This window comes from Hippoglossus hippoglossus, chromosome 5 (genome assembly GCF_009819705.1).
Source record: "Hippoglossus hippoglossus isolate fHipHip1 chromosome 5, fHipHip1.pri, whole genome shotgun sequence".
Lineage (NCBI taxonomy): Eukaryota > Metazoa > Chordata > Actinopteri > Pleuronectiformes > Pleuronectidae > Hippoglossus > Hippoglossus hippoglossus.
In genome coordinates, this window is record NC_047155.1 from 7706706 (window position 1) to 7730020 (window position 23315).

At 41.9% G+C, this 23315-nt stretch overlaps 1 protein-coding gene across 4 annotated transcripts in view; it reads right to left on the bottom strand.

The window, feature by feature from the left end:
* slc12a5a (solute carrier family 12 member 5a) overlaps nt 1–23315 on the bottom strand; it is a 136568-nt gene that overhangs the window by 36393 nt on the left and 76860 nt on the right. For all 4 annotated transcript variants that reach the window (XM_034585721.1, XM_034585723.1, XM_034585722.1 and 1 more), the window contains exons 2-3: nt 7440–7540; nt 6824–6961 (exon numbers count right to left, since the gene is read on the bottom strand). In XM_034585721.1, coding sequence (XP_034441612.1) covers nt 6824–6961; nt 7440–7540 — 239 coding nt within the window. The remainder of the gene's footprint in view (nt 1–6823; nt 6962–7439; nt 7541–23315) is intronic.

Consider the following 23315-nt stretch of genomic DNA (forward strand, 5'->3'; position numbering starts at 1 on the left):
ACAACAGGCAGGCTTTGTTAAAACAGTGTTTGTCTGCTGGAAATCCTGTGTGTTACGTAAGATGAGCAGACACAGATAATAGACACCGATTACACCGAGTCTGAGGACCTGAACGCCTGATAAAACAGCCTCTCTGCAAAATAATCTCCAAAACTAAAAAAAATTCAGGTGAACTAATGGAGGCTTCTAAAGACTTTACATGGAGAAATAGTCTGAAACTGATGGACCGCTTGCGTGTGCGCCGAATCAATGACCCTGTTGAGGAAAAAGGCTGAACGCTTATTGAAAACGCTGCTTTTCTATTTTCATTCAATTGGCATCTCATTTGTTCATTTGCGCATGGGGATTGCAGTCCTCCCTGATAGTGGTCACACACACACACACACACACACACACACACACACACACACACACACACACACACACACACACACACACACACACACACACACACACACACACACACACACACACACACACACACACACACACACACACACACACACACACACACACACAGAATGAGTGTCTGTTTAATGGGCTGGGAGCGAGCAGTGTGATGATTTCCCTGGAGACGGAGCCACCGTGAGCAGAGGGAACAGTGGCTGCTGCAGACACACAGGTAGGCCTGCGTGGCACCACTGGACTTGGAAAGAACAGCTGCCCACCGACCCGCTGGGAAGTGTCGTCACCCCCGCTGAATGACTGGCTCAGGTGCGTTAGACACACAACAGGACCTTTCAGTGCATCTGCTGTGGCACCTACTTCAGATTCGCTGCCTCCTGCTCTCCCACCACTTACCACTCGCCTTTCACCGGGGCCGGAGCTTCCACTCTCTCCGTCTCTGCACCACCCACCAGATGCACTTCATTTACAAGATCCACTGAGCTCTGAAGCCCACTCGAGCAATATATAAACATGGTGCATAGAAAAAAAGAAAAATCTATCTTGCTTCAAAGACTGTCTTCACTACAATGACATGGAAATAACATTGCTGCATTACATGTTCAGTCACAAAAAATCTACGTTGAAGCTTCCTGACAAGAAAGCTCTGAAGGCAAATGTAGAAAATGCAATGACGCATAACCTCTCAGCAAAAAGGTTTGGGTGGATGATTCAGTCAACGAAGCGTGTGACTGTGACATGGGGAACTCAACGATATCACCAGACAACATCGATACTGGTTGTAGTGATTCAAATTTGAGTAAGGCACCTGTCTGTAAATAGATTAGGAAACAATTTCTCTTAATTAGCGTAAGGTTAGGGAAATGTGCTCACGGCAAATAAAACACAAAATCATTTGGTTGAGATTAGAGGTTAGGTTATGTTTTCGTCAGTGCTTGTTCATTAGCAGGATTATTTGCTGGAGGCTTGAGGTGTTGTCAGGGAAGAACCCATTACATTTTGGTGCAGATCCAAATCAGGGGGGGGGTTCACTTTTCACTTGTTAAGCCCTACGAGACCCTAAGAGATTTGTGATTATGAGCTATGCAAATAAAACTTGATTGATTGATTAACTGACTTTCTTTTACAAAGAGCGATTTTCCACATATTCGTTTGTCTGGGAATATTCATGGATCTTGATGAAAACCATCATGTTTAGGGGACTGCATAGTGTTTATGAGTGTGTGCCATTTGGTGCAGATCCAAATAAAAAACTAAATTATTATTTCTAGGGCTATTTCTTGATGTAACCAACATTCTTCTACGTGCCTGTCTACCATCATGACGCTCCATAAAAGGGCATCTGAATTCACACTGACCTTTAGCTATGGAGCTAAATCATGAAGTGTGGAATTGCCCAAATCGACTTTTTACCAGTTCATGTTCTGACTCCAACCAGCAGTCAACACTGGTTTCTTTTAACCATAATGGGAATGTCTTCCTATCAAGAAGTAGGAGTAGGTTTTGTAGCTTAAACTTCACCAAACCTTGATCACAGAGGTGGCAGGTCAGAAAACACGCATCAGCTACTGATGTTCAGTTTATGACAAATGATGTACGATGTGAAATTGCATGTTTGTTATTTTCCTCTCCTTCTCTCTCCCCCACACTCTTATCTCCTCTGGACATCTCCTCAACTGCTGAGGCTAGCAAAGGTATCGCGCTTCCTCTCCATTAGACGTTAGGGGTTTTTAGAAGAGAGGAATTAAAGAGGGAAAGGTGAAAGGAACTTCATATCCTTGTCTAGCTGCAGGGTAGAGAAAATGAAAGAGAGAGGGCAGGGGAGTAGGGGGGGGACGGGACGTGGGGGAGACTATACGGAGTTGCAGGAGAGAGGAAGGGAAACATCCAGGCCCTCAGGCTCTGGGACTCCCTGCCAACCTGCATGGGCTGACAAAACCAGCGTCATCGCTTAAATCACTTTTTTTATGCTCACCAGCAGAACCAGCAGCTACTGCAGAGTGAAGTCCCTGCTGATATGTAGTCACATTTTTATTAAGTTGTTGGAGCTGCATGTGTCTTTATTGGCCAGCTCTAAGCACCAATGTGGGATCGCATCAGTGACTACTCGGTTTCAATTTCCTATTTTCTGATATTTTGGGGCATGTCACCTTTATAGATAGTGGGCGAGAAATGGGGAGAGAGAGAGAGCAGGGAAGACGAAAACCTATGGCTGCAGGAGGACTTCGAACGCACGGCAGCTCATCCTGTTACGTTTCAATTTCAGATCAGAGCATTTCCATCCAGTCAGTGTTTGTAGTGACGATTAATTCTTCACGCTTTCAGACATGCACTGAACTCCGGACCTTTTCTAGAGCGGCTGTATGAGCGAACGTAAGATCAAGTCAGTCGCTCTTGTGAGAATACAGAGAATTCACAGCGAGCACGGGAGAGCGTTGATGGTGTTGATGGCGTTTCTAACACATGACGGGCGCAAAGCTGAAACAAAAAGAGAAAACAAACATCTCAGGATGAAAAAAAGAGGAGCCATTTGTTTGAGAAAATGTCGAATTGGAAAGACAAAGGGATTTAAGAGTTTTTGGTGATACGCGCCGACGCCGTTGTTGTAAACAAAAACACGTTATCTCCGCAGCGGAATTTGTGTTATGTAAGAAAAGACACAATCGCATTTTCATTACAGTGGAGGGAGAGGCAGAGGTGTGGGGGGGAGTGGGTGAGGAGGGTGAGAGGGTGGTGGTGGTGGTGGTGGTGGTGGTGGGAGGTAGTGACAGCGAGGGAGGCAGACTGGGAGGTTGTAACACCATCTCCACGCTCTGCTGGCCAAACAGGAGCTGATAGGGCAAATGTGTTTCTGCTCAGGTGTGCTGAATTATTAAACAGACAGCGAGAGGAGAGGCCAGCGAACATCAGCCTCCCTGACCAGCTGTGGACGAACCAGTCACTCAGCGGTCAGCACTGTGTGTGAGTGAGTGTGTGCATGTGTGTGTGCATGTGTGTGTAAAAGCGTTATTCACTGGTTATCTGTACAACAGCCAAAAGTCCTCTGTGGTGCTGAGGCCTCATCACCTCGAAATAGCGGCTACATGTGTTACTAGAATATTCTAGGTTAAAAGACCCCACAAAGCCTCATGTGTTGCCACCAGTTATGAAACCACACTATCCAATTCAAGCCTGAAAGTCTCCTTATCCACTAATGGACATGTTCTTGTGAACAGAATCTATATTTAATCTGAAGGAGAAGACAGGTGAGTCGAAAATCGAAGACTTCATCTACGAATAAGCCACAGTTTGAGTTAAGAGAAAATAAAGCAAAAAGTTAAGATATAAATGGATTATTATTCTTATTCAGCTCAATCTTAAAACAAGTTGGGGGGCGTCTGAAGGTTCTGATCCAGCCCTTGAATTTTTATATGTATATGTTTTTCTTTTATACAAATCTATAACATATAATGAAGATTTTTTTATGTTTTCAATTAGTTGTTTCAAAGGGAAATGCCAAAACAGTCTGAAGATGCTTGACCTTTCATAGACTCAAGGTGCAAAAGCAAAGCAGAAACAGCCAAATAATAATAAGAATAATAATATCAGTCCTTTACAAAACAGAAACCTCCACTAAGCCAGTTAGCCTGGAGTCTTCGCTTAATGGCCGGGCTGTGAATGTCTGTTTTGCTCAGCGATGAATATGCACGCTGCTGTAATATATAACATGAATTGACATTAATCAGGGCACATCGCTCAGAAGGCTGCTGATGGGAATACTGATCCGATGCACCAGTCTAATGAGAGGGGGAGGGAGGGAGGGGGTGCGATGGCGGGAGACGAGGACGAGGAGGGCAGAGCGGAGAGAGCAGGGATCGTAAAACACCCGGAGAGGAAACAACGTTTACGTGAGGGAACATTGCCCTGAAAAAAGCAAAGGCAGGGAGCGTATGGTTTTCCTGTAACTCTTGGCGAGAGCACCTGTATAGAAAATTACTTGATAAGAGTAAATAGGTTCATGGTTTGTTTTTAGTTCATTCATAAGATCTTATAGAGATAATACTGCTGCGTTACTTCGGATTTTAATGGGACTAAAGAAAAATATAATAAACCAATGCAAACTGACCATATTTACCTCAGCCTGAGAGGTTATTTTTTCACCTCTGTCATTTCTGATAATGAGGAATATGAACATAACAGACCCCTCAGATCTTGAGGAACCAGTGTCCTCTTCTTTTGTCCCTTTTGTGAGTTTTAAGCTTCCATATAAACCCTCTTGCCTTCCTCTGTTAAAGGAATAAAGTCAGAGGAGAGAAAATTGCGGACAGATTAGCTGAGACTGGTTTCCATCTTAACCTGCGCGACCTCCAGACTGCTCCCTCATGTCACACGCCAACCAAATCTCTAATCTTGGCTTTCACACTGCAACAAAGACAGAACGCTGCCTTGCTCTCGCTCTCTCACAACTCACTTACTCCCTCACTCGAGGGAGCGATGATGAAGGAGATGGAGGGAGAGGAAGAGGAAGAGGGAGTGGAGTGAGAAATAGAGAGGGGAGGCGATAGTGGGGAGGGAGAGAGGGGTCGCTGTGCGAGCGATAAAGCGCCACAGGCTGCCTTAATGAAAAGCCTCTCGTGGCGATGGAGAGATTGCCTGTGGAATGGACCTCTGATTGGAGAAGCAGCAGCTTGCTGTAGCGTGTAGACTAATTAAAGTATTGAAGGGGGTTGAGGTGACAGGGGGGTGATTAGACCTGCTCCCAGGGTTAGCCACGCCGAGGAGAGACAGACAAATACACCTAAAAACTGGGCGAGCTGGGATAATGGGCGAGCTGCAGCACTAGCAAAGTGTTGAACTGATGCCGAATTCCCAAGTGGAGACTGTAGCTGTCTAAAGATGCTACCTGCACCGCCTGTGCAATCAGGACAAAACAGAAAGTAGCTTTAAAACCCTGTTCGAGGGCCGAGTCACGCAAATTACATCCGTTCTCAGAAATAGTGTCCCTACCACTCTTAATCCTGTCAACTGTTTCCAGGGGTCGTATTTATTCTGTGTGAAGTTGTTCCAGCGAAAACACGGAAAACACACACAGAGGTCTGTGGATAATCTGGATGAAGTGAGAAACTGTCTCTGGAAAGAGAGCCTGCGGTTGATCAAATATGAAATTTCAATGTGCTTTAATGTTCTGCTGACACAGGCTCATGGTTAACTCATTCAAATGTATTCAATGTTTTCATGAATTTACGGAGGTGTGGGATTCTAATCTTGAGGTGCACGGTTTATTATTGAGCTGGAAAATAAAAATGTTTACAGCAAATTCATCCCACATCTGATGACCTTCAAGAGCTTGATCAATAGTAATGAATTTAGTTTAGACCTAATATTGGTTTATCTGTTTATGGTACTGTCGGACAATGTCAAATGTATTTCTGGTTGTTCCAAACGCAAAATGGACAGTGGAGGGAAAAATCTGCCGTAATGGAGAGGAAGGAAACAAGATGGCATTTATCCCCACTGAGGATCCACTGTATATCTAAAGGATCCATCTGGATTCCTTGTGGGAAAGGCAGACAGTATATCTGATAGATTCACTGGCATTCAAGGTCATCGTCAGAGGAGAATTTACTTCAAGGTCAGACAGAAGAAAGGATACCTGAGTGAAAGTGAAACAGTGGCAGAGAAACAGGAGGTAGTGGAAAAGAGTTTTAAAATGTGAATTATCTTGTTATGTAAATCAATCACTTTTCCACTAGTCTTTCGCAATAAATTGTCATTACGTCTTTCATTATTTACATAATCATCACCATTATCGGCCCCTGTTTGCATTTCAGCTTTGCTATATTACATCTCAATGTGCGGCTAAAACCACCAATTTCCACAGGATTAATAATGTAGCTGCCTGTCTGTTGATGAAATGAATGAGAGGAAAAAAAACAACAGCCTGTAAAGTAAACGCCTTCCTTCTGGCATCTCACCACCCAACAGCAGAAAATACCAGGAGGGGTGAGATGTGGAAGGAACTCATTAGTGAGTAGCATTTAAGATGCAATGCAGTCACACCAACAAGGGATTTATAAAATCCACAGAGGACGATTGACAAACTCTAAACCGGTGGAGATGTTCTGTCTCTCCAGTGAATGTGTTAGAAAAATAACTGATGTAATCTAATGGAAATCACAAACCTATAATGGTCACACTTAATAACAATACCTTGGCAAAAAGAGTATAACCTCTTTCAGGTGAAGTTGAGCTGTATCAAACTGTGAGGTAGTGAAAAGCCAAACACAAACTTTACTACAACTATACTTAAATGTGTGAATTTAATTGTGTTGTGTTTGTAGGACATGCATGATTGCAGTATATTTGTAAGAATGAATGCGTAGTTCCATGTACTGTGTGCTGCATGTACGTATAGTTCAACAAGTACTCTGTTAAATACCTTGACGGGTTTCTTGCGCGATGACTCGGCCTCGTTGTTCTCGGCCTCCTCGTGCTCCTTGCTACCTTGGGGCAGGTTGGAGTAGTTGGCCAGGCTGCTGAGGAGAGACGACACCATGGGGCTGGTGTCCATCTCCTCCTGCAGAGACACACACACGGACACACACAGACACACACAGACACACACACAGAGACAGGAAAGTCTGGAGTCAGTGTTTTCATCATTGCCTTTAATCCTCTGAGCCAGCCAAGTGAACTCTATAACTCCAGGAGTGTTTCATTAGATCACTGAAAATCAATAACAATTTCACGTAACGTGTTACTCTCCACACGTCCTTGCGGATTCCTGCCCAGTTAGAGCAGAAAAATAAAGTGCTTACAAAATAAAATGTTCATCGGCAGATTTTGTTTTCTTTGTTCTTGTTCATCCCACAGAGAAACACAATATAAATACATTTGCGCAGAGCTGTGGCGAGTTCACAGAGACTTTCTCCTGTAGCAGTGTGAGATTTTCTTCGCAGTAACTTATTCAACTTATTATCAATGATCGTGCTTTTTATCATGCCTGGTTATGTGTGTTAACAAATCATTGTGTGTGTGTGAGTGTGTGACTGTACCTCAAACAAGGCCATGTTCTTGCCGTCATACTGCTGGCTCTTCTCTGCGGCAGCATCACTGCTGTTGATGAAGGGGCTGCTCTCCTTGGGGTTACTGTCACCTTCAAGAAACACACACACACACACACTTCACTTTTAGACTGAACTGAAATACAACAGACGACAAACAGCACGACAGCAAAATGAACAAGCCACTTTCGTTGTGTAAGAAAAAAACATTTTGTGGCCTAACAACCAACAACAACTTTTCCAAAAAAATAGATTGACTTTTGAAATAAACGATTTCTTTATTTATTAATCCATTGCTTAAGCAAAGAGAGACACGCGGACATAAGGCTCGAACAAGAGGACGTCTGCCAGAAGAGGAGGGGATGCCTGTCGTCTCCACAGAGCGCCCACAGTCAGAAATGCAGAGAAACAGAACCATACTTAATGGAGTGTGCACTCACAATATGTGAAGTGCTATATATTCCATATGGCCATCGCAAGAAGGCAAACATCTCAATCAGTTTGTCGCTACAGTGACAAACAATGAGATCGCTAGAGAGGGCTTCCACAAAGAAATAATGAGAAATAAAACTAAAAATAAAGTAATAATACACAGCGGCTTTTTAAACATCAACGGTGCGATGTGATTTCATTGACAGCTTGTTGTCGGCATCATGACTCCATCAAGAAGCATCTGTCTATCGGCCAAATCTATCTCTCTATATAGTATATGTCACAATATCAGCATTTGTAAAATCGTTGAGTTGTGAAGATCCCGCAAGATAAAATGAAATAAATGGATAATCAATTAAATGAAAATAAGTAAAAATAGTGTGTTGTGCTTGTGTTTAATTCCAAGTATTTTCCCATTGACTCATCACAGAGAGACTGAAAGGTATTGACCACACAGGGTCTAATGGACCAGAACTAAAAAAGCAATGATGCATCTTTTCTTTTTTCTCTTGTGCCTTTGACACTAAGCGGTGTACAGGTGTGACAATGACTGGAATCCAATTCACAGCTGTACATCAATCACTCCTCTGTAAAAAAAAAAACTCAACACCTCGACTTAAAAATATTGATTCACTGTCATCAAACAAGCAGGTTAATCTTATCCCTCACATTCTTTAACATGTCCAGAATATAAAATAATATATTAAAAATAAAAACAAGGACAAACTATTGATTTGACGCAGTAACTTCTCCAGCCTCATGCGGATCCAGGGAGAATATGGTTATTTTACACATCACAATTTAGAGCATATTAGCCTTGGTACTTGAACTGTTTCCCGAGCAGATGTTTGCCCTCGTCTGGAAGAATAATTAAATTTAGAATCGCTATTTTCCATCAAGTACAGTGAAGGTCTTGGTGGCGCAGAGTTTGGCATCCTATTTGCACCTTCTCCTCCGAGCATCTCTTGAGGGAGATAGCAGATTGCTCTCCCTCTGGCTCTCAGTCCTGTCTTGGACCGAGCACCGCGAGACCAGGTTATTTATAGCCAGGATGCCGCAGCCATGTGCCATGACGTTGGGGCACAGATAACAGCCAGCACACTGTTCTACAGAGACAGAGCAATAGGGCCACTCAGAAGGGGGACGCTGAGGGAAAAAAAGGGGCCGTGCATGAAGATTCAGAGCAGGAAAAGAGCGCAGGAGGGTGGGGACGTTAATGCAAAGAGAAGGAAAGTAAGAGAATGAGGGTGCTGATGAGAAGATAGAGAGAGACACAGATAGATGGGGTGAGAACGGAAAGTGACAGTGAGCGAGATATGAGCTCAGACAGACAAAGACGAGGCAGCCAGACTTGAAATGGGCACCCGCAGAGGGACAGAAGGGAGAGGAACGAGAGAGAGAGAGACACACTTAAGTCCTCGGCTACAAAATGTAAAAGCTTCTGCCGCACTCAAGGTTCATCTCTGTGTGACCTGCAGGTTAACAGCAGTTAAAAGCTGGGTGAGAGCATCCGACAGGCTTCTCAGAACACGTGGATTATTTAGTTGTTTGTTTTAAAAATATATTTTTGAACCTCTTCAAACCACGTGAGGAAGATTCGATTTTATGAAACTCCATGTGCATCAGTGCAGGATACAGGCTGGTTGGAGCAGTGATGAGATTAACAGCTACGAACACAGGATTGACCCTCAGTATTGAATTTAATCATGGACACGTTTTGAAAACACTTCCTCTATATTACCTTCCTCCTGCTTTTACTCTGTACCAAATAATCTGAATAAAACTTGAAATATTTGGGAATGAAAACTAACAAAAAGAACAATAACTGTTGAATTTTTGAAGTCATTTCAGAAAAATATAAAATTTTCAGTGTGTCTTTCTTCCAATGTGAGGATATGTTGCTTTTCTAGGTTTCCTACCAGATCAGGTAGAATATTGCTGCATTAATAAAATAAAAATTTCAAAGACCTGTCGATGCTTTTTCATTATTTCTTAGACAAAATCAGTCAATCATAACAATGAAATGTGTAATTGTTTATTTTGCACGACTTTTCTTGTTTTCTTATAATAAGTAATATATTTGTTCTTGTGGTTCTCTTGTAAAAGACTAAACTAACTAACCTTTCATTGTTGCAAATATATTGACACTCGTACTTTATACACTTTATTTTTATGCAAAGCACTGAATTGGTGTGTTTTGCTGCAATGGATACAACTAACTAACCAAGTAGGCGACGGTACTTTTTGAGAAATCTTTACATCAAGCATCAGACACTGTCTAGAAAACAGTACATTTTCCATATAACATGCAGCTAGATGTTGTTAGATATTACTTTGATAATTAGATGCTCTGCTTTTTGACTGAGCTCTTGAAGAATCCAAGCAGCAACGAGGACCATGAGGAAGAACTAATCCTGAACAATACAGTACATTTATCACAGGCTGGAGGTGACGGAGGCTGCAGCAGCAAACACAGAACGATCAAGTTCCGGACCTGAACTAACTTGCATTTTGTAACATTACACCTGACAGTGATGGAATAAAATGATGATGCTTCCCCAAGTGTCTTGACAGCTCATTTGTAACACACACTATAGACAACACACCCACACACACACAGTGAGGGTTAATGCCCCACAGACGACTATCCTATCACTTATCTCTCCACAGCCCATTTCTCCTCATCGTCTAATAATTAAAACTCCATCATCAAAGCAGTGATGGATCCCCCCTCTCCGGAAAAATGACAAGTGCCCAAAAGAGTTTTGCTCCTCCCGCATCCTCCAAGCAGCTTATCCCCCTTCAATCTGGTGGGATCCGTCCGACAATGGCTCTCACTATCAAAGCCCGTCGCTATCTATGGTCAAAATCCAGAGCTTTGCTGCTCACTGAGCATGTGATCGTCTTATAAATTCCCCACAAAAAAAACAGAATCAACACTCTCCTCTCATCTTCATCTCGTTGACGTTTCACCGAAGCAGCAGTTTACTGTGAATGTATTGGATATAAACAGACGATGAATGGGTCTGTCTTTAATGGACATAGTTATTGCGCTTCCTGTGATCAGCAAATGATTGTTTGGTGTTTAAAATAACTTGTTATGGTGTCTTGTTTGTAGCGTGGTAGAGATTTTGTATTTGCACAGTGACAAAGTGCAGAGCTGGGCCATTATTTACAGCATCAGTGAGGTTGATACCGTAGACTGCCACGATTCTCTGATAACATCGACAACAGACTCGATCTAAAATGATCTGACTGTAAGTTTTCATCCATCACTAAACACTTTCCAGCTCTATAGCCGTCTTTTAGGAGGATTTTATTCTGAATTCATGTTTATCTTTTGTGTTTGGACTGTTGGTTAGATTTGAAAAATTCACCTTGGGCTGTAGAAAAAAATGATGAACATTTTTATCTATTTATTGACATTTTACAGACTTTCAATTTTAAAAACTCATCAACAATTGATTACTTTCTAAATGAAATGTCAGAAAAAGATGACAAACTATCACAATATCCTTTCGCCCAATGTTAAAGGTCCAAAACCCAGCAATATGTATTTTCTATCACATAAGACAGAAAATATGATTCATACATTTAATATATTATGAGAATTGTAATTGTTACACTTCCAATCAATAGATTAATCCAAACTAAAACAGAGATTATAATTTCACTATTGAGAAATATCATATATTATATATAGTTATGCAATTTTACTCATCTGTCATCAGAGTATCTTTAAATTACACATAATTAAAAATATTACATTGGCTATATTTTATCTTCTACTGTGGTCTGTTGTGTTGTAATTAGCTGTTCTGTGGGACTTTAAATTATCACATAATGCACTACATCCTGTGTTCACCAAACACTATGACAAATTGGTATTCATCATCATATTTTGTAAATTAATAATATACAATATGAATTGTTTTTGTGCAGAAAACATTCAGTTTGGGTTCGCTGTCAGAAAGAGAGACTTTATAAACTGAATAGAAATATGTGAATGTTGTCCTTCTAATGTGTTTCCCTCATGTCTGTATTTGATGTCCACATACTTTCCACCTTCTTGTATCTGTGACTAAGAGCTTCACCAGCCGGCTGGACGTTTGCCGTGTTTGAGTGTAAAAGACAACTTTTACTACAAATGAGTGGAGGCCTGCTCCACTGATCTCATTCTGCGGTTTACAGCTTTCCTGCAGATCTTTGAACAGAGGAGCCACAGAGGATTAAATGTTTGACTTTGTTTTATTGATCCTTCTTGTACAGTGTCGAGGTGGCGACAGTCACAGTTATTGCTGTCCCTCTCTCCCTCTCTCCCTCTCACTCTCACAGCCAGTGGTGCTCTCTCTCTCTCTCCCTCCCTCTCTCTCTCTCTCCTGCTCCGTGTCGGGCTGCCGTACTGCTCGCTCTCTCAGAGGAGTGAATTCGAGGGGAAAAGCCAAAGTGCAAGATGTTGATTCTTGAGGAGCTGACTCAACAGAGGCTTAAGGACCACTTGTTGATTTCGGAGCGTGTGTACATGTATGTGTGTGTGGTCCGGGCATTACTCATTACCCTGAATCTGTTTACACACTGTTCACATTATGGGGACTTCTCTTCCTTGTGGGGACAAAACCAAGACCTCGTAACATAAATAATTTGATTTAATTTAAGGGGAAAACATGTTTTAAGGTTAAAGTTAGGATTAGGCAAGTATGGTTAAGTGGTAAGTCTGTAGACACGGAGACACGAATGTGTGTGTGTGTGTGTGTGTGTGTGTGTGTGTGAGTGTGAGTGTGTGTGTGTGTGAGTGTGTGTGTGTGTGTGCGTCTGTGTGTGTGTGTGTGTCTGTTTGGCTCAGACTGTGCTGAACAGCAGTAGAGAGGTGGCTCGACCAATTAATCTCTGTCTTAATCTGGGCAGAGAAAGATGGATTTCAGCCATTTTATGTAAAGTAGGGCCACATGAAAAATTATCACCATCCTCTTAAAATGCAAAATAAATACCTAGGATTTTTATACACGTCGGAAATTAATTCCCAGCTCCTTCATGCATAAAGGTAAATATAGACTATCCTTTTGGCTGTTATACTGCGACTGGAGTAAACACTAAGCACACGTGCTCGACGAGACATTTAATTTGCATCCAGAGAGAAATGCTTCATGTGTTGGAAGAATGAAGAAATAAAATGGAATTGGTGAAACGGAACCAAACAATTAAAGAGAAGAAGTTGGATTTTCTGGCTGCGTTCCTCGCCATTGTTCCCTGGTGCATCGCCAAATTCAAGCAGGTCTCGAGTTCAGTCGCAGATTCTGTTGTCTCCTCTCTACGTCACCACACATATTCATTAATTAATCTCTTTCTCTCTCTCTGTCTCACATACACACTATCAGCTCACTGTGACATGGCAGAGGAATATTAGGTGGAGTCAGGTGAAAGATTAAGGTCACTTTAATCTAAATTCCAGTCCAGACAGTGCACCCAAACATGTCTATGTGTAATTCTGAAAAAACAAACAAAGATAAACTAACCTAAACTAGCAGATATCTGTAAAATCTAAGTTAAAAGGCAGTATGATAATATGCAGATCACAGGTTACATAAATAGATTTAGTGATGTTAAAAAATATATATTTTTAATAACATTTTTCCAGCAATTACAAATGAATATAAAGTTAAATTAAATGTTTGTACTTTCTTGTCTACTCAATTTATTTGTGACTAGTAATGTCTCAATACATTTTTAAAGTTTATGTATTCCATCATTAGTATTTTGTTTTTGTTTGTACATGATACGTGTACAGGGACAACAGGTGGTGAACTTATATCGTAATTCCATTAAGGTGACAGACGATAAATGTTGACCTGCCCTTAATCAATAAATTCAAAGCAAAAATCACTTAACTTGATTAGTTTAAATTCTTTCCTAATATCTATTTGGAAATATTATGAATTCGACATGAGATAACTATTATTTTCTTTTCTATAAGTTTCTCTATCAGCTGTGGGGTGTCTACTTCAAAATATATGAAGACAGAACAAGACAAAATGTATCCATGGTCATTTTCTTTAAACACTGAATTTAACAAGAGATTGTAAGAGATGTACACAATTTTACACACATGATAGGAGAAAATAGCAACAGCTTATAGTTACATGCCCACATCTGCCCACACAAACTGTCATAAATAGACATTCCCTCCTATCCTGGCTCCTGCACCACATCACAGACAGACACAACAGCCTTGTATAACAGGATCTCACTCTCCCTTTTTCTGTCTCCCACTCTCCTCCATCTCTCTTCATCCTTCTTCTCTCAGCCTGCTGCTGCTGCTGCTCTCGCCCGTGATCTGTTTTTGTAGTTACATATATTTAGGTGGCGTGATACCTACTGTATGTACAAACGCCCCTTTTCCTCATTGTGCTGCAGGACAGGACCTGTGTGCTGATCTGTATTCAGGCTGCTGCTTCAGCCCACTATGAATTTTAATGCAGCCTTGCCTCACAGGGTATGACTTTGGCACAGTCCCTCCGACAGAGACCCTCGCTCCTGATTGGCTCCTGAGCCGACGGCAGCGGACTGGCCGAGAGCGGAGGGACACGGGAGGATGTCTGTGCACACGGGGCCACATGAGAGCATCTAGCAGCTCTTAGCAAGTCGGCCGGGCTTCCAAACATGTCACTGTTTGAGGCCTGATGATGAATGGGTGGGTTTGGTCCAATTTCCCCTCGCTGCCGCTGCCTCGCCTGTAGCTGTGCACGTCAGGATTAATTTTTGTTTAATGGCAGACCCCTGCAACGCCTTCCCAGCAGCACCCTGTCTATCTGACATCAGGCACAGAAGGTGGTTGTACACAGGAGGAGACTGACACATGGATAAAACTATGCCTTTTAGTTGTTAGCGCGGTCGACAGGAGGGAAATCTTAGCAGGGGTCCGAGGGGTGACAACCGCCAGACGTGGTGTTGAAATGATGCAGAGAAAAGGCAGATTGAGAATTCTATTTACTGTTGGAGTTTATTCATTTTTATCATAGAATTCAATTTCTTCGGCTTCTGCTCACACATTATCTGTACTATTCTAATCTCCAATCTCCAAGTGACATGAGCAAACAGATGACAAACCATTTTGGTACACTCGCTTAAGTATCTTGAATTTCTCTTCATCAGATTAGAATAAAATAGAGAGCTGGAAGGCACGTAGACAGTTGCTGCTGCACTGTAAAAAGAAAATCCCATTAAACGTTGCCCTTAAGCACTTTTCTCGAAAACCTTTGTCTCAACATGTGTCTTTACTGTCCAGCTGCCATTTGAGAGAAGCTCTGAGATGGTTAAAATGTTAACATGTTCAATCCGAGTGGCCTTCATTACCGTGCACTTGCAGCAATTAAGCTTTAAGAGCAACAGTAAAGGATTTTAGAAAATAATTCTGCCTCGGGTTTTGCCTCTCAGGATACAGATTGCCAAATACTCCGGGTGAAAAGATAATTTCTATATGTTTTCATTTACTTCTCCTGAAAAGACACTAGAATTGTTAAGATAATGGGGTAAAGAGAGTAGTTTTTACCATCAATGTGGAAAACATCAATTGTTTATTCAGTTTAAAGATTAACTACCTCAACCAAGGCCCAACAGTTCCCTTAAATTCTATCAAGCTGCAGTAAATTTCACATAATCAATTATTTCCTGGGAATAGGGTTAGGGATGTGTTGAAAAACACCTTATGTGAGAGTGTTAAAGAAAGTGGAGAAAGAAAATCATTGAATCCGCCCCCTGCTTCGGATACACAACAAAAATTTAATGGGTTCTTCCCTGACACATACGGCATCTGTCCACCGTGTTTCGTGGAAATCCATTTGAGTGTTATTGTGCAATCTTGATGAAAAACAAACAACTGGAAAGGGGTGAAAGCATCACCTTCTTGGTAGAAGTAATAAATCGATGGGTTGAAGAAAACCGCCCATCACAGTTTTCCAGAGATGAGGACTAGTGATCTTGTTTCGTATGAATGACTCAAATGATTTATCTATTATCAAAATAAAGAGATAATAAGATATTTATAGGGAATCATGATGGTAGAACATGCATCTTGTTTTGTGACATATGGTGAAAATACAGAAAAAAGCGTTTTAAATTTTTGTTATATTTATTTTTGGTTCAAAAACTTTTACGCCAAAACCTTACTTTGCAGTCATAACTCGCTGCTCAGACTCCCTCAGGTGGTGGACTGGCTATGGGAGGAAACCCTGTGTCATGTCAGTCTCCATGCATGCCTCGTGCATGCATGGAGACTGCCTGTGGGAGTGACTGTAGCTCGCTGCCTACTGCTGCTGTAATTGGTGAGCCATGCAGCCTAACAGGGCTGGAGGGATGAAGGAGGGAGATGAAAAAAACACAAATGCGTGGGTGGAGGTGAGGGAGTGAGAGCAGCAGGGAGCGAAAAGGACTGAGTGGGAAGAGAGGTGAGGTGTGGTAGGATTACACACTGGTGAGGTAATTGGATGAGGAGCAAAGGTGTCCTACACCCGCTATCTTTTTTTACTTTTTTTAAGAACAGTGGAGCCAGTGGAAAGACGCAGGGCGAGAATCAGATGGGAGCGGGAGGACGGGAGGGAGATGACAGGATGGGGGGAAACGATAGCAGCTGCGCAGGCTGACATATTTTCATGAGGTCATGATTAAAAATTCTCCCCAACTTATCACATGCCAGGAAACCAATTTAACTCAGAAATATAATTTCCTTCTCGTGCTCTGGTGCCAGGCCTGGACGTGGAGCCAAGCACCATCGCACCCTTATTACATTTGGCACATTTTGGGACAAGGAGCTCCAATAAGAGAGGCCCAGCCACCTGTGACAGGACCACAGAGGTATCTTGGCAGAGTCAGAACACGGGAGGGAGTGTTATCGATGGTAGGGATGGTTTATGTGATTGCTAGGTCTGATCGAAGGTGACAGGGCTATCATCTGGCCAGGTCTGCAGCTTTCTGGCTCTATGATGGAACGCTGGAGGTGTGAACCGAGGCGCAAATTAACACCTGAGTGGTTTCTCTCCCGACTGACCCCTCCTCCTTCCCTGGATGTGGCCGTGTTCTCCATCCATCCCCAGCCCGAAGTCAGAGATAAAGCAATCTAGCCAGAAGCCCAGAGGACTTTACTGGGAAGAGGGCACGTCCTTCTCTCCTCTCTCAGCATCTTTTCTCATTTATTTCACTCTCCGCGTCTTCTCCTCTCAGGTGTGATTCCACATCCCTGTGCTCTCTTCTCTCTCTCTCTCACACTTCCCACCACTCTCTCCTTCACACTTCTGTCCCTATTGCCCTTTTTCCTCACCCCTCAAGTCTTCTATCCTCAACTCCTCTCTCCTCCAGAGCAATAACAAAGTCAATAAACAAGGCTGTGGACACAGAAAAAGAATCTAACACATCGGGGTGAATCAGCGTTCAACTTTGAGATGGCGCAAGATAAACTCACTAATAGAGTTGGAAGATATAAAAAGAAATTCAAGGAAAAGAGAGTAAGATGGTGACAGATGAATAATCATTCCTATGATTTATTATCATCTGTAGCCATTATTGTACTAATCTGACTTTAATGTGATTACATCCTGCAGCAGACTACAGACTAGACAAACAGACTGGTGAGAGTCGCAAGTTTACTGGAAATAATACTGTACTGAATTAGAAAACATTAATAAATCAATCCCTAAAAATGATATCAGCCATGTATTTTGATGATTAAATTAACTAATATTAAGTCTTTATATAAATAAATGTTCTGTATTCATACAGCACTTGTCTTGCCTTGACGACCACTCAAAGCTCTTAAAGTGGAGTTTATGCCATTCACACACACACCTATAGGGCTTTTGGGAAAGTCCAACTTTTACCATTTGCTTTTTCTATTTCTTTGCTTCGTCATTATCACATTTCAGAAACTTGAGGGTTGCTCTGTCTTTATGTTTACACAGATTAAATGATTACGCTCGTTGATCACTCTAATGCAAATCCTCCAGACTTTTTATCTGTTTACTGGACCGACTTCAGGTTCACAGATCCACTTTACAACTGGGAAAACTGCCACAGCCCCAGATGGTTTGTCTGCCTCCACTGGCCTGGCAAAGCTCGGACTTATAAACCTCTTAAAAAATTTAATTTATTAGTTTTTTTGTCAACAAAAGCAAAACTTTTCTAATATTCACTTGACCGACTGACAGCGTCATCATTAGAACTAAAACATCCTCAAACATGTCTGTGACGTCTGTGATGCAGCACAATTAGTGCTTCAGTGCTGACTGGCCTGCCAACAGTGCAGTGTCTTACTACTTTATCAGAAGAGACAGACACTTCTTATGTAACGTGGCCAAAAATAACATCAGTGAAGCTTTTCACCATCTTCTCTGAAAGTCAAGGCAAGCTGACATGGTGGGGCGTAAGACTGAGGGGATGAATCTACATCAAACTAATTTGCAGGGAACTAAGAGCATAAATTCTGCTGATTTATGAGTGAACAAGCAGAGCGGGTCATAAAACTCATGAACTCAATAGCAGCCGTGTTCAGATGTGTGATGAGCAGCAGTTCCATCTTGACCTGGTCCAGGACTACATTGTATGAATGCCTAAGTGAGTTCTCCAGGTTCCAGGACCGTGATGTGATAGTATAATGATCCTGAGAGAATATTTCATACAGCCCAGGGGCAGCAGAACAAGCTGTGACAGTAACAAAGTTGATAAAAATAACATCTTAGCAAAAAGTTGCTGATGTTGGAATGTGCTACTTTGAGAGAGATCAATTTTCTGTCTGAACCTGGACGAGCCTGATGTTTTCCCAGATTACAGGCCCGTGCATCTTTAAAAAAAATCAAGTGCAACAAGAGCACTCATTTAGAGTTGTGCTTTTGTTTACCAGACAAAAAATATTTGTTCTTTTTATGCTTCTGCTCATGAGAGAGCTGACACAGTAAAGCCAAATTAATAAGCTGAAAGATGCTAAAAACAATATGATTCATCTCCGAGTTAAACCTTTCATGTTACACACTGTCGTTAACATTATATAATTAACATAAAAAATACTGATTAGTGCAACTTTAAAGGTCCAGTGTGTTTTCACGAGTGTGTTTCATCTAAATTATACAAATGTTTGTTTTCTTTACCCTAGAATGGGCCCTTTATATTGAAATACTTTATATGTACATCAAGGGGGGTCCTCTCTATGGAGGCCGCCATTTTACTTGTAGTAGCCCAGACTGGACAAACTAAACACCCTTTGAGTTTTTATGAAAACTGAAGGTTACCACGGGTTCTCTGTCATGTTTGGAAGGGGAGGATGAGGTGGGGGGTGTTCAGCTGCAACATGCAACTTCACCACTTTATGTCACTTAATTCTACACACTGCAACTTTAAGTTAAACTACGACGAGAGGACGGTAACCTTGCATCAACCCAAAGACATTTTGCAGAAAATAAAAAGAAGGAAGGGAAGGTGACGGAGCAGAAGAGCGCCAGAAATCATTCATAATGAGGAGAGTTTATAGCCTATCAACTCCAACTGCAGAAGTAATGGAGTCGGGAGAGACAGACTGCAGTCTCAAGCACTGCAGCAAGCGGACGGAGAGACAGACATAAACAGAGCCGAGGAACAGAAAGACAGACGGCGCCACACACACAAAAAAGACCCTGAGCCTTGTTCTTCAATCTGGCCCGGGCAGATAAGACCACAGCATTCAGGGATTTATCAGGTTCCTCTGTACAGGTGCATTACCTGGACGGCTGAGCACAGCCCCAGTCATTTACTGATAGTGCACAGTATATGTGCCCTTGTGAGTGTGTGTGTGTATCTCGGTTTCTAACACTTGTGTGCCCGTTTATTTGTGAAGGTGTGTGTGTGTGTGTCTGTCTCTGTTTGTGTGTGACCGCTCTGCCCAGAGAACCACCGCAAGGCCGAGGCTCATCTTGTGGAAGAAGGACAGATGTTGGTGGATATTTCAAGTCTCTGGCAGATAAATAAATCATGGAACACTGGTTTGGATTTAGACAGAGATGAAAGCTTTAAGAGCTGAGCTTTTTGCAGCTGCGCCCTGGGAGAGAGACGGAGAGAGAAAGTGGCACCAGGCAAACATACACAACCACGTCCCATCACCCCAGAAGTAAGGCCACCTCTTAAAAGGACTTACCTCGGATCATATCAGAGTCTAATTTCAGTGCTAAATATAGCTTATTAAATTCTTATGGGCACGAGTCATCTGCATTTCATAAAACATTAATGCAGTACGCAGCCCAAAAACTGTTTTTAAAACTTTGGATCCTTAGCACAAGCTCCCACAAAAGCCCTTTTCTCTGTGGATGTACTCTGGAGAGAAACGTAAAGAGGAAAGAGAGGGGCAATTGAAACAGGAAGTTAGAGCCGGCGAGCTCTGGGAGTTTATCTCCACTCCTCTGTCTCTTTTGGTCTAGACAGAAGTATTTTTTTAAATAAAAAAAAGGAAGTGGAAGTTGTAAGAGAGGGGCCTCTAGGCAGGAGGGAAGTGAAGGAGCCTTTTGAAAAATTATCCTTTTCTTCACCTCCTTTTTCTCTTTCCGTTACCCTCTGCAGACTTCTGCCAGGCGAGTGCGAACCACTGCTCACTCTGGGTGTGTGTGTGTGTGTGTGTGTGTGTGTGTGTGTGTGTGTGTGTGTGTGTGTGTGTGTGTGTGTGTGTGTGTGTGTGTGTCAGACTGTGTCCTGGTGGACCCAAAGACTGTGGCTTTCGTCTGCCTTTGATTAATCCTATGAATTATGCATCCTGCGTCCCTCTGTTTGTGTGTGTCCATGTCCGTGTGTGTCCGTGTGTGGAACCGCGCCAGAGACTGCAGTGTTTAGTGACAGTGAATGATACTGCTTCGCCCTTCTCACACTCTCTCAATGACTCCCTCTCTCTTCTCTCTCTTTCTCTAACACACACACACACACATACACGCTGTCAGTTTATTAGGCACACCTATAGCTACTACTACTGCGGTCTTTAATCTAACAGTAATGCATTTTTAGTTTTTTCAGTTTTCTTTAAAACAGTGTGACAGTGTTACATGTGCAACTGAACTTGTTTAACATACACAAAACTGTACAACGTTAATCAAGTGCATGATGTGGCACGGTGTGGATCTACACTCTTGTTGCAGACACACACACAGTTTAGATGTTTTAAGTGGGTTCTAAAGAATAATACGGAAAAGAAAATAACAATAGTGATAGTAATAATATTAATATACCTAATGATCGATGATCAATATTCAACTGATTCAATTCAGTTTGACATGAGGCGATGGTGCAAACTAAAGACTTATTATATCGGGGATGTTTCTATTCTCAGGACAGTATTTTTCCATCATGGAACTATGCAAACAAAAATGGTTCCATAATACAGACATAAAACTTTACAGGCATAAAATCCAAACATAAAACTTTTTGAGTGCTGTGCTGTGGTTTAAGTCTTCTGTTTATCGGTCCCCGTGCAGTTGTTAATTTCTGTTATGCTGAAATGCTGAATTGCAAAGAGTGTTTTGACAACTCGATCTTACAGTGAGCCGACACCGATCTCATTTATCCACACAACATGGACTGCAAAACATCTGAGCTTTAAAACAAGTTAAAGGAGTGTAATAGCAATTTGACTCAGGATTGTCAGTTAGGCATCAACCACCTTAAGCGACGGGTCAAATCCGAAAACATATGGGCCATTTTATACCAGAGAATAAATAGTATATATGTGTTTTCTGACTAAGGTCTCATTTCCTCCACTGCTCAACAGGACATTAGGCAACGTGTGGCCCATTCTAACATGAATTCAAAACTGGCCTAAAACTATTTTTGATTATTCTAAAAATCACATCGTTTGAAACATTTCAATATCTATTTTTGTGCATTATCTCTCCAAGAGGGCGGCCCACATAGCTTTCATAGAACTTCATCAATGACAGTGGTGTTGTGTGACTCCTGTCAGTCAGTCTCAATGTCAGTCACATTCAAATAAATCTTTTTTCCACAAGTGGATTAAATACTGAAATTTAGAATATTTCTTGACAACTGTAATGTATTTGAAAACAAGACAGCTTGTATATATATATATATATATATATATATATATATATATATATATATATATATACACATACATGACTGTACTTTGAAATATGCAGTCAGCAGTCATTCCTCTTGCCGACAGTCTAGCAGGTGATGAATCCAGCCAGCTGTCATTTCTCTCGCTCTCTTTTTTTCTTCTGTTGCAATCTGACTCTCTCTGCCTTTTCTACTATAGCTCTTTGCCTGCAGCATGATATTCAGAGGGAACCTGAGGAGAAGAAATACAAAAAAAGGGGAAAGAATATTGGAGATAAAGAGGAAAAAAAAAAAAAGACAGAAAGGTTGGAAGGGTGATTGCAGTATTTTCAGCGGGAGAAGAGAAATGACTGCAGCAGAGGGAGGGATGGCGAGTGGGATATGAGCTCAGGGGGAAAAGGCAGAACAGAGATAGAAATCGAGGAAGAGATTGACAAAGGGAATCCATTCAGTCCAGACACGGGCGTTCGTACGGACATTGTCTGCCATCGAGATCCAACCATCTCACACACAATCCACCGGCCTCTTTTGCACACACCACGTTTAAACTGAGTAAAAGATACGGACTGTACGATTTAGAGCCGCGAGGTGTCCCAGCTGCTCAGCGGGGAGCAGAAAGCACAATGTCGAGTTACAGGTTACATCCTCACCACACCACCTGTGATCCCCCTCACCAGCTCCCATGGTTCAATATTTCCAGTCTCAACAGGAGGGAGAACAAGATAAGATAAGCCACTAGATTTCTTTTTGCAGTATTTCTGCTCATACTGCAGAAAAAAAACTGGATTTAGAAAAAAAACGCGCTATTGCACAGTATTTACAAACACGCAGACTTTAATAAATGAAGCACGAGCAGGGCCGCATATGTGGTTTACCATCGGCAGTGAGGTAGAAGACATTCAGTGAGCTCGGTGAACAGTGTGTTGCTGCCGCTGCCGTGTGCGTGTTTTTCAAAGCTGCCCCACTGCAGAGCCAACTCTCTCTCCTGGAAACTTTGCACAGTGGCAGAAACCATAAATTGGACCTGAGCTGAGTATATGGACAAAACAAGTGAAGTCCTGTGAGAGTTGAATATTACATAAGTTCCTTTTGTCCTTGACTGGAACCTTTTCAGGATTCAGAGGCAGACAATCTGTATCTACAGAGAGTAAAGTGAGTCTGCTTGTTTGAAATGACATTGGATTAAAGGTTTTGGTTTACTATTATAGTTATAGCAATACTTTATATAGTATATGGAATTTTATATAGCATTTGATTTGATCATATCACCTCAGAGAGATATTTTTTAGAAGCAACACTTGTGGGTAATCCTGGAGGTGGCCAGTCCATCACAGGGCTGATATCGTAGAGACAAACAAATATATG